The sequence below is a fragment of the Diadema antillarum genome, unplaced genomic scaffold (genome assembly GCF_040938485.1).
Source record: "Diadema antillarum isolate AM-2024a unplaced genomic scaffold, OU_Dant_1.0 seq00000786_RagTag, whole genome shotgun sequence".
In the NCBI taxonomy this organism is placed as follows: Eukaryota; Metazoa; Echinodermata; class Echinoidea; order Diadematoida; family Diadematidae; genus Diadema; species Diadema antillarum.
Window position 1 is genome coordinate 632750 of NW_027271674.1, and position 13610 is coordinate 646359.

Sequence of the window (13610 nt, forward strand, 5' to 3'; positions counted from 1 at the left end):
TGATCGTTCGTAAGAAATGCTAATTCATGACCACCTTTTCACAATTTGATTGGAGCATGCATTCATAATGGAAAATAGTTGACATAATAATCTATCCCCAGGCATTATCATGCCAACATGTACTTATATGTACATGTACTATATCTTTGTGAGACGTAGATATAAAATGTCTCAGGTTTTCGATTATAGTAATTTCGAGGAATTTCTTTAATTTTTATCATAGCATATGTAAACTTGAGGCTATTAGATTTTCATCCACTTACCTCTGTACCTGTGAAAAAATGCAAGTGTCAACCTCAATGTCATCCACGAATCGCACGTACTCGGGCGGCCAGTGGAAAAAAAAAAAACACCGGTCACACGCGCCAAGGGCCATGGCATGCAGTGCCAATATAATAATAGCTCGCACAACTTGATACATAACATTTGTGTTTGTGTGCATGGGGACGATCCGATGGTTCATACAACAAAAGGGTTTCGTACAATTATTTTTAACATTGTTAAACGTACTCTTCCACATTTACGTAGCATATAATAATGTGTCTTTATATTTATTTGGATTGTTATCTTGAGAATTGCTAAAAACCGTTATTATGAAAAAGTGGACCTTTCAGAATTGGGGGGGGGTGCGTACGCACCCGACGCACCCCCCCCCCCCCCCCTGGCTACGGGCCTGTGTACTTGTGTAAAGTCAACAAACGAACATCAAAACAGGAAGGACCATTCATGTTTCAAGAGCCTATACACCCCTCAAATATTACATGCTATAGTGCATTCCCGCTAAAGCGAACATAGTTAAAACGAAACTCTCGTTACAACGTAGTCGAACTTCAGGTCCAAAATTTATTGTCTACATATCTTTATAATTATATTCAATTGTTCGGCACATACAACGATATTTCGATATCTAACGAAAGAAAACTGGCGATTCCGAGGACTTTGTATTCACTTGTCGTTTTTGCTTGACTGAAATATTTCCTACCATCAAAACAAGAAGTCCCATTGAAACATCATTACATGCAGAGTTACACTGTTAATGTTATCATTTGTTAGTCACATTAACAACAGGGAAACATGAAACTATGCTCAGTCGATTATAAGGTGCATTCCATCCTAAGACATATTAGTAATTATAAGCAATGATTGACAGATGAGGTCACATGCAAAATATTGGTTAGGAACGTTGTTGTTGTTGTTGTTGTTGTTGTTGTTGTTGTTGTTGTTTTGTGGTGTGTGTGTTTTCTTTTTTTTTTGGGGGGGGGGGGTGTATCGAGTAACCTGAAGAAAAAGTGGAGAAAATTATCGTAAAATAGATCGAACGATGTCGAATGCAATGTATCTCCAGTTTCGCACCACAAGTGATGTTGAGGGTATCAAGAATCAACACAGATTAACATGCATTTGCATTACTAGTCCATTAAGTTAACCTATGTGTCTGTTCAAGGAAGGTCTCAAGAGATTGTGTAACAACAGTATTATTCCATTTTAACTACAGTTCGATGTCTCCAGTCAAAAATAGTTGAAATGAATTATGCGATGTTGTACAGATAGGAATGCATGATTCATGTCTCATTGCATAATATCACTAGCTACTCTTTGAGGGAGATATGTGTTCGCTATGATGGCAACTACTTTTCGCCATCGCTACTTAATTAACCCGTTCCATACTGAATAATTCTGAAATCCCCATCCGTTGTAGACTTGATACACAGGCCACCAGGTTCCCGTATGGAGCAAGTTGATAACAGATGAGTGGTGTAGCGCTATACACCATCCTCATTTTTAGCAGATTTACACGTTGGGCATTGATTATATACGGCACATCATATGCCGTATTGACAAAGTGTGTAACCCAAAACTATGACTGTCCATGACCAGTTCATGATTAAAGGGATGGTACAGTATTGGTGGAGATGAGAATTGGGCTTTTAACTTTTTGCGAGATACCAAGAAAACACTTATGATATAGTACAGGCATACCATTTTTAGAGGAATTCAAAATTTATTTGATGAAAATCGGGTTTGGAATGACTGAAACATCCAAAAACAAAGTAAAACCGAGCGATCGTAATAAAGTGTGGGTCCCACACTTATTAGAATCGCTCTTTTTTGGATATCTCAGCCATTACAAAACCAATTTTCATAAAATAAACGTTGAATTTCTCATAGAATTACATGCTCTTTCATATTTTATAAGAGATTTCTCGGCTTCTCATTATCTCACCAAAAAAAAAAAAAAAGAAATTATAGAAACCTGAAATTAGGTCTCAACCAAAACTGTACGATCCCTTTAATGGCAAATGACATTCCTCTTTCTTATTTGGCTATAGGCTCTTCACTTGTTGTCAAAGCAACATAATGTATGACCTTGCTCAATGTAGCAACTTATTGAATTTGTTTTTCAAACAAAGAATCAACCTTTGTACAACAGCTAACCAAACTGACTCGCCAATTAACACTGCGGAAGCATCTATTTTGTTGTGTTTGCATTGAATGCACATGCATCGACAAACCTTTTGTGTCAATGTTGCCAATTAAATACTATAGGCATTAACAATAAACATTTTGTTGCTGTCAGGTATGGCTAACACCATTACAAGGATTACATGAATAACCATTACATCTCTGGACGGTTGCTTGTCAGTGAATTTAAGAACCATGATGCCTATTATCACAAATCACCTTTTTCTGCTTATTCGCAAAGTGGTACAAACTGGTGTATAGGCCTACAGACAAGCCCTATGCGTGCTACCGTATGCCCCCCCCAAAAAAAAAAAATACAACGGGACCCTCTGCAACGATAAGTTTAAAAACAGTGAATAAATCCAAATATAATTTCAGGGTATGAAACTTACTTCTCACATCTTTCAGAAAACTCCATCCGATTTGCTTCAGTGGTCAAAGAGAAATGAGGATCTTTGTAGAGCATGTCAGAAATCTCTTCCCTCCAAGTTTTGTCCGTTGTGTTCACACATTAACATGCAGTTCCAACAGCATAGTGCTAACATTGGAAGAAACAGACCCATGACATGCTTTACAACGATCCATATTTCTCTGTGACCACTAACCAAATTGAATGGAGTTTTCTGAAAAATACAGGAAGTTGTTATATATTTTGGACCCTTGAATAGCATTTAAACAGTTTAATCATATATTCATGCGGAAATCCGATTGTTTGTTTGTTTGTTTGTTGTTGTTGTTGTTGTTATTGGGTGTTTTTTTTGGGGGGGGGATAATTGTTGGAAAAACACGGAAAAGGAACATCGCCAGTGACTTATCATGTTGTATCAATGCACAATTAAACATTGCTTCGGTAGTACAGAGCATATTGCAAAATATCTTTATCAAAAAGAGAAATTTAAAAATGTCAGACTAGCTAAAACATGTGCTATGTTTGATGAAATGAAATGAAACATAAACGTAATGATCATGATAACTACGGTATCATAAATCATCCGTGCAAAATACAGATCCAGAAAATGAATACAATTTGTTTCCAAACATATTCTAAAAGACAAGGCTGGATAGTAGAAAAGCATTTTTCCTTTTTTTTACTTATTTTTTACTGATAATTTGCTTCATATTTTGCTTCTTTGCAAATGTCATTGATCTCTCAGAATATTAACCGTATGAAAAGTAGATTTGATCTTATTACATTAATTAACTAATTTTCATATTTTTGCATGGCTCTACTTATATTCCAGCATGGTGTATACAATTAAGTGATTCTTTTTTCATCGTATTGAGAAAACGGTCAGAAGGGAGTTTGGTCTGTCTCTGCTGTTCACAAGGTTTACATCTAATATATATCTATTCGATTTATATTTAAAAGAAACAAAATGAAATTGTCTGAGCAATGACAAAATACCTTCACAATAGACAAATTTCGATCTCTTGATGGCAGTGACATTTGATTAAATAAGGGAAAAAATGGTGTCGAGGAATTTGGAATGAGAGCCACTGCAGAACTCTTGCGAGTTCATAGGGAAACGTTGACACAATAATGAAAACATTAGCAACAGTGGTTAGCCTCTAGAGATTCACACCGAAAACAAATAATATAATACAAAGTCATCGTCTGATCATAAGGAATGCTTCAATAATTACGATAAGTCCTGCTTATTTGGCCTTCTACGAAGAAGGCTGTTCCCCTGGAACAATCTGTCTCACCTCTGTTCCGGTACTTACTGTGGTGGCGTGGTGAACTCCTGGAGGATTCTGGCGCCATCCAAAAGCAGTCGCCAGTCCCAGCTGGAATTTCCGATACTGCAGCGTGTAGATAAAAGGATTTGTCCACATGTTGATGAAACCGACGCACACCGTCACGTAATAGACCAACCCATTGAAGTCGACATAGCCGCCAAGGCAGTAGAAGAGGTATAGAATTTGATTTGGTGCCCAGCAGACGGCGTACGATATGCAGAGAAGCATCATGGTCTTGATGATGTTTCTGCGGGCGACGTTCCGGTAGTCTCTGGACTGATGAACCCCTCCTTTGAGCTTGCTCGAAAAGGCGGCGTCTTGTTTACGAAGCGCCACCACGATATGGCCGTACATGGTGATCATCGCGACAAATGGCAGAAAGAAAAAGATCACAAATGTGCAGATGCCGACCACTGGCTGCATGATCTCGCTCAGCCAGAGAAACTGGAAACAAAGAAAGTCGTCCACCCGCGTCAGGAAGGGGAGGTAGCTCATATACAGGAAGCCAGAAATCCATGGGATTAAGAAGACGAGGACAGCGTTGCGCGGTTTCATCTTAAAGCGGTAACGCAAAGGTTTGACCACCGCCAGGTACCGCTCTGTCGTCAGAATCGCCAGGTTGATGACCGTCGCCGGGAACGTGGCCCAGAAGGGATACTGCGTGTACCAGAAGCCGCAGAGAAAGCTGGCGAGAAGATGGTTGTGTCTCGGCAGAGGAGGCAGCGGCGCCACGAACAAGGCCATGAGCAGGAGTGACGACGTGAAATCGATGAGGGATTGGTTGGCGATGAGGAGGTTGGTGGTATCGCGGAGCTCTTTGACTCGCGCGATGACGAAGAGCACAATCCCGTTACCGACCACGCCTAGTATACCGAAACAAATGTAAATGATGAAAGTTGGTCGCGAAAGCTCGATTTCGACGACGTTGATATCACTCGCAGTGGTTGTCGAATCGTTCATTTTTTAGATTCAATCGTGAGCCACGATTTCGTGTAAATGAAACAGGATAACGCTGTATATCTAAAGCTCTAACTCTGGCTGTATGCACTCGCGCCGACACAACCGTGGTCACAAAAGTCAAAAGTTCAAAAAGCACTGATATTAGTGACTTAGCAATTAACCGAAGTGTTACTTATATAAGAAATCACTTTCCATCAATCCCCAGTGACTTGGCTTGCTATATATATATGTATTTAATATTAAACGTAACGAAGAAAAGCTCTCCTCTCCTCCTATTGGCTAGAATTCGACGGTTCTAAAACGTTTATCTAATGCAATCATTTAAATTAACATGTTGAATGATGTCATGAAGAAAACCCTCACTCGCAAATATGCGTTGACTAAAGAAAAAACCAAAAAAAAATCTCTTTTCTTATATTTTATTTGACCATTTGAACCTATTTTTAAATTGCCGTTAAAGCACTTTTGATTCACCCTTGTACGTACGTGACATATTCTATCCTTTACTGTACTAACAATCTCTCTGAAAAAAAAAGTTATTTAATAAGATATTTCATCGATTCACCATTTCTTTAAATTCACCTTGAGAAAGCAACTGTGTGCAAGGAGTTAGTTTAAACTTGGACGATGCATGGGAGTAAAAACGAAGATATAAAAAAAAAACTAACAATAAACCTTTGAACAATTGCCACGATGGCCTATCGGTGTGTTTTCCATGTACTCATTTTGAGGATAGCCATTTCTATAAAGCAACTGAAAGCTTGCAGCCATATACTGGCAATTCGTCTTGGCCATAAAAAGCACACTCAGAGAGAAGGCAAAAGTTAAAACGAATATATCGAATGTCATCTTTATCTTTTAAAATTTAATACCCCTTGCATCACATTTTTTTCATAGGTATCTATGGCTTTTGTGGAAGTTTCTCTAGTCTGTATGCCATGATCACTTCAGCATTGCTTTTGTACATCAGCTCAGATCAATAAAAATTATCGACCCATCGCTCGATACGCGTTTTGAAAGAGATAATGGAAACTACCCATTCTGGAGTGATGACTTCAAATCAGTAAGTGGTTCTTTGAAACCGACAGGAAAGAGATGAAAGTAGTTCTACTTTAATATCTCTTAAACTGTTTCTCCTTTCCCTCTTTTTTTTACTGCGCTTTCCTTTCTTCTACTGTATTTCCAATGTTTTCAATGAAGCCAAATAGCCGCATTGCCTCACTTTTATTTTTATTTTTTTGTGTGGCTATGGTCACGTAAGTGGTATTTTGTTCAGTTTAACAACATATCAATTTACAAAAAAAAAGCTCCATGGAAAATTGTAAATGCACGATGTTTTCATATCATATACTGATATAGACCTATCGGTCGTTTTACTTCAATCAATGTCATCCACTGCAGTTTCGCTCGCTGAAATTGTACTTTTGACACGTGAGGCTCGTGGGACTTCAGCCTCTTGAGCGTTGAGTGCTAAGCACTGCTAAATGTGCACAGATTTCTTGCAAGGTCTACTAGAGTCCAGTCTAGGTCTCCGATAATCTAATCTGTATGTCAACATGCTCAAGATTGATTCGCTGACTAATTTCGCAGAAGAAAATCAGTCAAAACATTTTATGTTTTATCAAGAAGGTTACGAATTAAGAAAATTGCAAAATAATGAACATTCTTTAATCATTTCTTCTTATTTCGTTTTCGTTTAAGCTACCAATAATTTTATTTGCGGGACATCTTCAATTCTTACAGTTACTCTCAAGCTTCTCAATCTTTACGGTTCTGTGTTCTTGTGAAGACAAAGTAGAAATATATTCAACTCAAATCAAATCAAATCAGATGGGTTTAACGATCCATCACTGAAAGTAAATCAGACCACCAGATTTTTCTTTTCCAGTTGCCACTAAAATGAGCTGAACTGAACTGAAAATGTGCGCAGCTACGAGGATGATGTGAGGGCAGACAAAAAGGATTGCAAAAAGACTTTCCTTTAAATACATTATGACCCCGGGATTACGACTCAATACCAATTTGTAATTCAAGCTGGCATGATCCTACTGCCGCTTTAAAAGTCGATTCTACGCCCATAAGTATAAATTCATCCACGTCATGAAAACGTCACTCGATATTGCAAAATTGAATCAATTACTACCATAGATAGACTATCATTCATCTTCTGCAAAGAAAAAAAAAATACAGAGGGAAAAAACACTTGCCTTATCGGCCAATTCTCCTTCGCCTCATAGTTGTAACCGAATCTTTTACGAATAACAAGACATCTTGAAATATTTGGAATATATAGTGTTTACATTTAGAATCTGCAGAAGATAATTATGATTACTTCTTTATAGTTACCGACTACTGTAACGATTTTAACAGTTCATAACATATCGTCGGGTTAAGTTGTAAAATTTTTTATGTCATGCTCATAACTATATTAGGCTACTTTTCAGTTTTAAAATCCGAGAACCCCGTTCGTTTGTAAATCAGTTAACCCATTATCAACGGCGAACTGCTAAAAAAAAAAAATGTGGAGAATTCAGAATCTGAACTGGAAAGGATTAAAGGACAAGTCCACCTTCATATACATAAGGATTGAGAGAATGCAGCAATATTAGTAGAACACATCAGTGAAAGTTTGAGGAAAATTGGACAATCCGTTCAAAAGTTACAAATATTTTTAGTATCTGCGCAGTCACTGCTGGAAGAGAAGACTACTACAGTGTATGATGCCACATGCGTACAACTATATAAGGAAAATAAAAAGAGAATTTCACAAAACTTTACTTTTTGAATAAAGTGCACAGTTCTTCGACTTGCTACTGACGTATGTTAAGGGTAATATTATTCCCCCTGCCTTCTGAAAGAGAGAAGTCGAGTGTTCTTTTGTTATGCGAGAAAAATTGAAATATGTTGAATTTTCTTTATTCTTTCTTTGTATCGTTGTACTCATGTGACATCACAAGCTATAGTAGTCTTTTCATCCAACCGTGACTGAGCAGAAACTTCAAAAATTCATAACTTTTTAACGGATTGTCCGATTTGCTCAAACTCTCACTGATGTGTTCTACTAATATTGCTGCATTCACTCAACCCACATGTCTATGATGGTGAACTTGTCCTTTAAGCTTGAATAATTCCTTCCTGGGATTCAGCAGTTGACTCATGTTGAAGCATATTTCCTGTGAAAGGAATATACTACGTGAATTCATTTGATAACGATGATGCTGTTTTGCATCTATTGATATGTTCATCATGTATAACCTCACAACTCCAAATCAAATTTTGCTATCTAGGAAGTTCCGTCTGAATGCTATATCCAGCAGCAATCTGGTACTACTTTTAGTTATCATTATACACTTCTGTACATCTGATGTGAATTATTGTTTATCTCTGTGGATATGTGAACATTTCGCTTAATGCTTTTATTTATCGTATTTGCCTAACTGTATACATAGTACGTGTCAATTGTCCGTTAACCTCAAGAACCTTTATGCGCACGCACCAATGGTAATCAACTATTGCGCCCTCTATCGTGGGTACAAAATATAGAATATTTGATGACTTGCACAGCTAATGACTCATATATAAAAAAGGGTAATTATTTCTACAGGAACCTGTTGTAAGAAGAGCAGCGTCAATGTTCTAACTCTTGTGTTTAGCGTATAATTGCAATTTTACTTTAAGCATTATTGAAACACATTTCGAAAATAATATGAAAGTGCAGAAAGCAATTGGCGAGTAATTTCATTGTTACAGAACATGAGGTCAAAAGAGGTGTTGACTGTTACATTTGGAGAGATATTTTCTGTTTTCACTGTGAAGCTTTGTCGCTTAATGAAGTCACATTGAAGTTGTTGTTTAAGTTTCAGCTTCAGTTTGATTTCATTTGTCCACTTCTTAAAATATACAAAATGCGCACAAATACACATTGAGAATGACAAAATCAGAGACTACTAATCCTATTCGTAATATAGTGGAAATGTACAATGCATAGCTCAACATATTTCAAATGTACAATTATATATACACCTGTGTTAGAAGCTATCTAATATAGGCCGGCTAGGTCGCCTATGAATCATAATAAATGAACTTTTCCTTTTAGCAATATCAAGGATATCAAGCAAAAGAAATAAGTATGTGTATTTCATTGCAAGTCGAATCTTAATCTATTTGTAGGTGTCAGCAACGACACCCGTTTAGAACCTTGTTATCATTCATTTACCACAACAATACTAAGATACTCTGCTGCTTCGATGATGCTGTTATAATGTTTATGAGCAATTATGTCGCAAGATATCACACTCTGAGAACAAGTGATCACTTTTTGGAAATCATATCGAAGGCTTATCCCAGCTATGATAATAAAACCCAATATTTATGGAGAAAATGTAATATCTGAACGTTGCCAAGTTATTTGTTAGATCTTAATTGGTTGTTGTGAATTAAGAGAACTGATCATCACTTCTGCTTTTATAAGTATCAGATAAAGTTGCTAGCACTGTATAAAGGATATGTTGTAGTTTTTTTATTTGACTTTTAACCCTTTTATAAGTTAATGCATAGAGTAATTTTCGAGGTATGGAGAAAAAGTGTAATTTTTGCATTGAATAGTAAATTGTTAACATTTAAACCTGTCTTTGACCCTTGACCTTTGGCCCTATTACCCTAAAATTCACAAGAGAATCACTGTCAGGCAGAACATGTATAAATATGTACTAAGTTTCAAGATACCTTGAACCACTTCTGAGATATGGAGAAGTGCAATTCAGCACTTTCACTTGATCTTTGATCATTTGACCTTTGACCTTTTTGGCAAAAAAAAACTTCCCAGAGAATCTCTGTTGGGTAATTACTGTACATGTATACACCAAGTTAAAAAAAAAAAAAAACCTGCAGGCATTACATAAATAAAAGGGAAAAAGTAACAGTTTGAAGAATTGACCTTGACCTTTGACCCCCCTGACCTTAAGCCCCATGACCCCAAAATTCCCATGATAATCACTGCCTATTTACTGCACATGTAGGGCCTACTACGTTCCATGAAGATACCTTGAACCATTTCCGAGATATGGAGAAAAAAGTGACATTTTCACTTGACCTTTGACCTCATGACCTAAAACTCTCACTAGAGAATCTTTATTGGGCACAACATGTATACACTACTAGTAAGTTTCAAGAAAATACCTTCAGGCATTGCACAGATATGGGGGAAATAGAGACATTTTGAGCATTAAAATGACCTTTACCTTTGACCTTGAGCATATGCACCCAAAAGTTGATAGGCATAACTTCACTCCTTCATACATGCCAAATTTCATAGGATACCTAAAAAGTTTTTTTTTTTTTTTTTTCACGTAGGCTGTCCACAAAATTGATTACAGACGGACGGAAGGACGGACAACCCGAAAACACAATGCCTCCGGCACCACTTCGTGGCAGAGACATAAAAATGGCAAAGTCGGATTGATCATTATTAGGCCAAGTAAAAAAAGATAGTAGTTTCTCGTCCGGGTTTTTTGAGCAAGGCGATGAGGGAGGTCCTTACTATTTGATATCTTACTATTTTTTCGAGGATTGTCAAAATGAAAGTGTGTTTCTCGACCGGTAATTCTGAGAAAGGTACCTAACGAGAGAGGGCTTTACTATTTTCTATATCCAATTTATGAAATGAAATATCACTCTGGTAGCTGTGTTATGAGAGACCTGGGGGCATTTCATGAAGCGTTTTGTCAGATATTTCATCTGACAAAATGTTAAAAGCTACTGAAGTCCTTGCATCTGATTGGCTGGGAGCAAATTTGTCCGACAAGTTGTCGGACAAAAATGCTTCATGAAATGCCCCCCTGGGGGGCATTTCATGAAGGAACTTGTCGGATAAAATATCTGACAAGTCACTTTTATCCGACAAGTTTTGAGAAATTCTTTAGTCTGATTGGCTGATTTCTCTGAACTTGTCGGATATAATTGACTTGTCGGACATTTTATCCGACAGGTTCCTTCTTGAAACGCCCCCTGGGGGGCATTTCATGAAGCATTTTGGTTGGATATTTTTCTGACAAACTGTTACAAGCTATATATTGAAATCCTTGCATCTGATTGGCTGAGAGCCCAATTTGTCCGACAACTTGTCAGACAAAATGCTTCATGAAATGCCCCCCAGGGGGGCATTTCATGAAGGAACTTGTCGGATAAAATGTCCGACAAGTCAATTATATCCGACAAGTTCAGAGAAATCAGCCAATCAGACTAAAGAATTTCTCAAAACTTGTCGGATATAATTGACTTGTCAGATATTTTATCCGACAAGTTCCTTCATGAAATGCCCCCCAGGTCTCAAGTGTATGTTTTGCCTGCACTCTGTGCATTTTCAAACAAATAGATTATGTACCATACTTGAAATGAAACTTCATGCATGCAGAAATACATTTGCTTTTTCTTTCCACTACAGATGTCAAGGAAAAATGACCATCTTAATACTGGTATTTAGTGTTTATGACATTTCTGATACCAGTGTACTTGCAATTCTGATGTATTGCGCTATTTAGAAACAGGTATAAAACATGTCTTTCAACAAAGAATGTACGACTGAAATAAATTCCATGATATTCAAAAAACTGCTTTATTCATCATTGGTGTTTGTGACTTTTTGTGTCCACACAGCTGGTATGTATCTGCATTTCTTCACAGTACAATTGTAGCACATTTAACTGGAAACTGTTGTACAATATTGCAGATGGATGTCAAAATGATACTGATATGTCATTATAGTATTAAACATTTAAAGATGTTTCTTCATGTTCTAAAAAGACATTTGAAAATCACTCATCATTTGGATGACGAATGATTGTATACCACACTACAGATGATACGACTCACGGCCGTGTCCGTGAATTTACATCGTAAAGAAAAGTATCCCGCAGAAATACGAGACAAACCAGAATCCGTGGAAAAGTTATTTATTTTGTAGATACACCCATTCGATAATTCTACATTTGCTGGAAAAGCGCATTCATTTTCTCTTCAAAATAGAACAATAAATCGCTCAGCGATGCAACGTTACAGAGCAGAGTGTACGGGCCTCTACACATTCGAATGTGTTCATGCGTGCGTGCAGACAGCTGACAGACCAGGGGATGGCGACCCTGGACAGCTACAGACACGCACACTTTGCCAATACGGTGCGGCACGGCCACTGCACCGGCACCGTACCTTCCGACACTGCACACACATGCACATACAATTGTAGTCACAATGACATGAAAATGTATACAAACTCGATACAATCCTTACAAGCATTTGTACAGTGCAATTCATCCGCTTGAAATATGAGAAACGGGGAAAAATACGAACAATGCGCGAAATATGCGTGGAATATCAGCGATTGATCGCAAAAAATGTTGCCGCTATCGCGCTCACGACGTACCGAGTGCGCTGTACATCACAGCTAGCCCAGGCCCGCGCCCGCGCCCATCCAACTACAGTTCGACTGCTTTGTGGGTCATTCCTTCTTGCCGAGCTCGCAGTGAAATGCATGCGTTTATATACATGTACATACCAGAAGCTACAGCTGTACTACAGCTAAGTAGAGGACGCAAGGCGTAATTAGAAATGAGACATCACGATTGGTAGGTGAATTGTCGATTTTTTTTTTCGGCGGCCGAAAAAATAGTAAATATCAAAAAAGTCGATGCGGCAACTGAAAATCGATGCGGGCGGGGAGCGGGCTGGGACGAGAATTATGAATTTCTTGGTATTTTCAGCGCCATTTTGAAAATAGTAAATAGTAAAAAAATCGATGCGGCGGCCAAAATCGATGCGCGCGAGGACGAGAAACTGGTTTCTTTTTTTACTTGGCCTTATGTTGTTTGTGCTGCTCTCTTGAGGTGCACATACAACACAGGGCCGCTGATGGGGAGGGGGATAGGGAGATGCTGGGGCTGCACTCTCCACATTCATTTCTCTCAAGATAAAAATAAAAGAAAAACTTATGTAAATCGAAAAATAAAGAAAAAGTAAAACACACACAATAGCTGCACTCATGACTCACTGCTAGTACTTCCCTCCCTCCATTATTATGAAACGCCCGCGGCCCCTGTATTGAGCTGTCTGATTCATAACTCACTAACGTCTACGTATATGACCACAAGCGAAGGTGAAGGTATGCGATACATTAAATCTTAACATCTTTATACGACATTGATGTTATAAAACTGTATTCCGAAAAAAAGAAAGTTATGTATATTCCTGCATTTACCGAACTTCACGCATGCCGCATTCTTGAGGCTGCTGTCCCTGTTGGGTTTTTTACAAAAAGAAAGTCTTCAGCTTCCTTCCGTGACACTATAGTAACATAGTACACAATTCCTGTCATAGTAGTTACTAATATTAGTTACATTTACTATTGATTCATTTTTGTTAAAATTGCTTATGGTCTTCACCAATCCTTTGATTTC

The 13610-nt window shown here is 37.8% G+C and overlaps 1 protein-coding gene across 1 annotated transcript; it reads right to left on the reverse strand.

Annotated features, from left to right (window-relative positions):
- Nucleotides 1–4131: 4131 nt before the first annotated feature.
- LOC139739180 (galanin receptor type 1-like) lies at nucleotides 4132–5163 on the reverse strand. The gene has a single exon (XM_071649795.1). The coding sequence runs from the start codon at nucleotides 5161–5163 to the stop codon at nucleotides 4132–4134; it is 1032 nt and encodes a 343-aa protein (XP_071505896.1).
- Between the last annotated feature and the right edge of the window lie 8447 nt (nucleotides 5164–13610).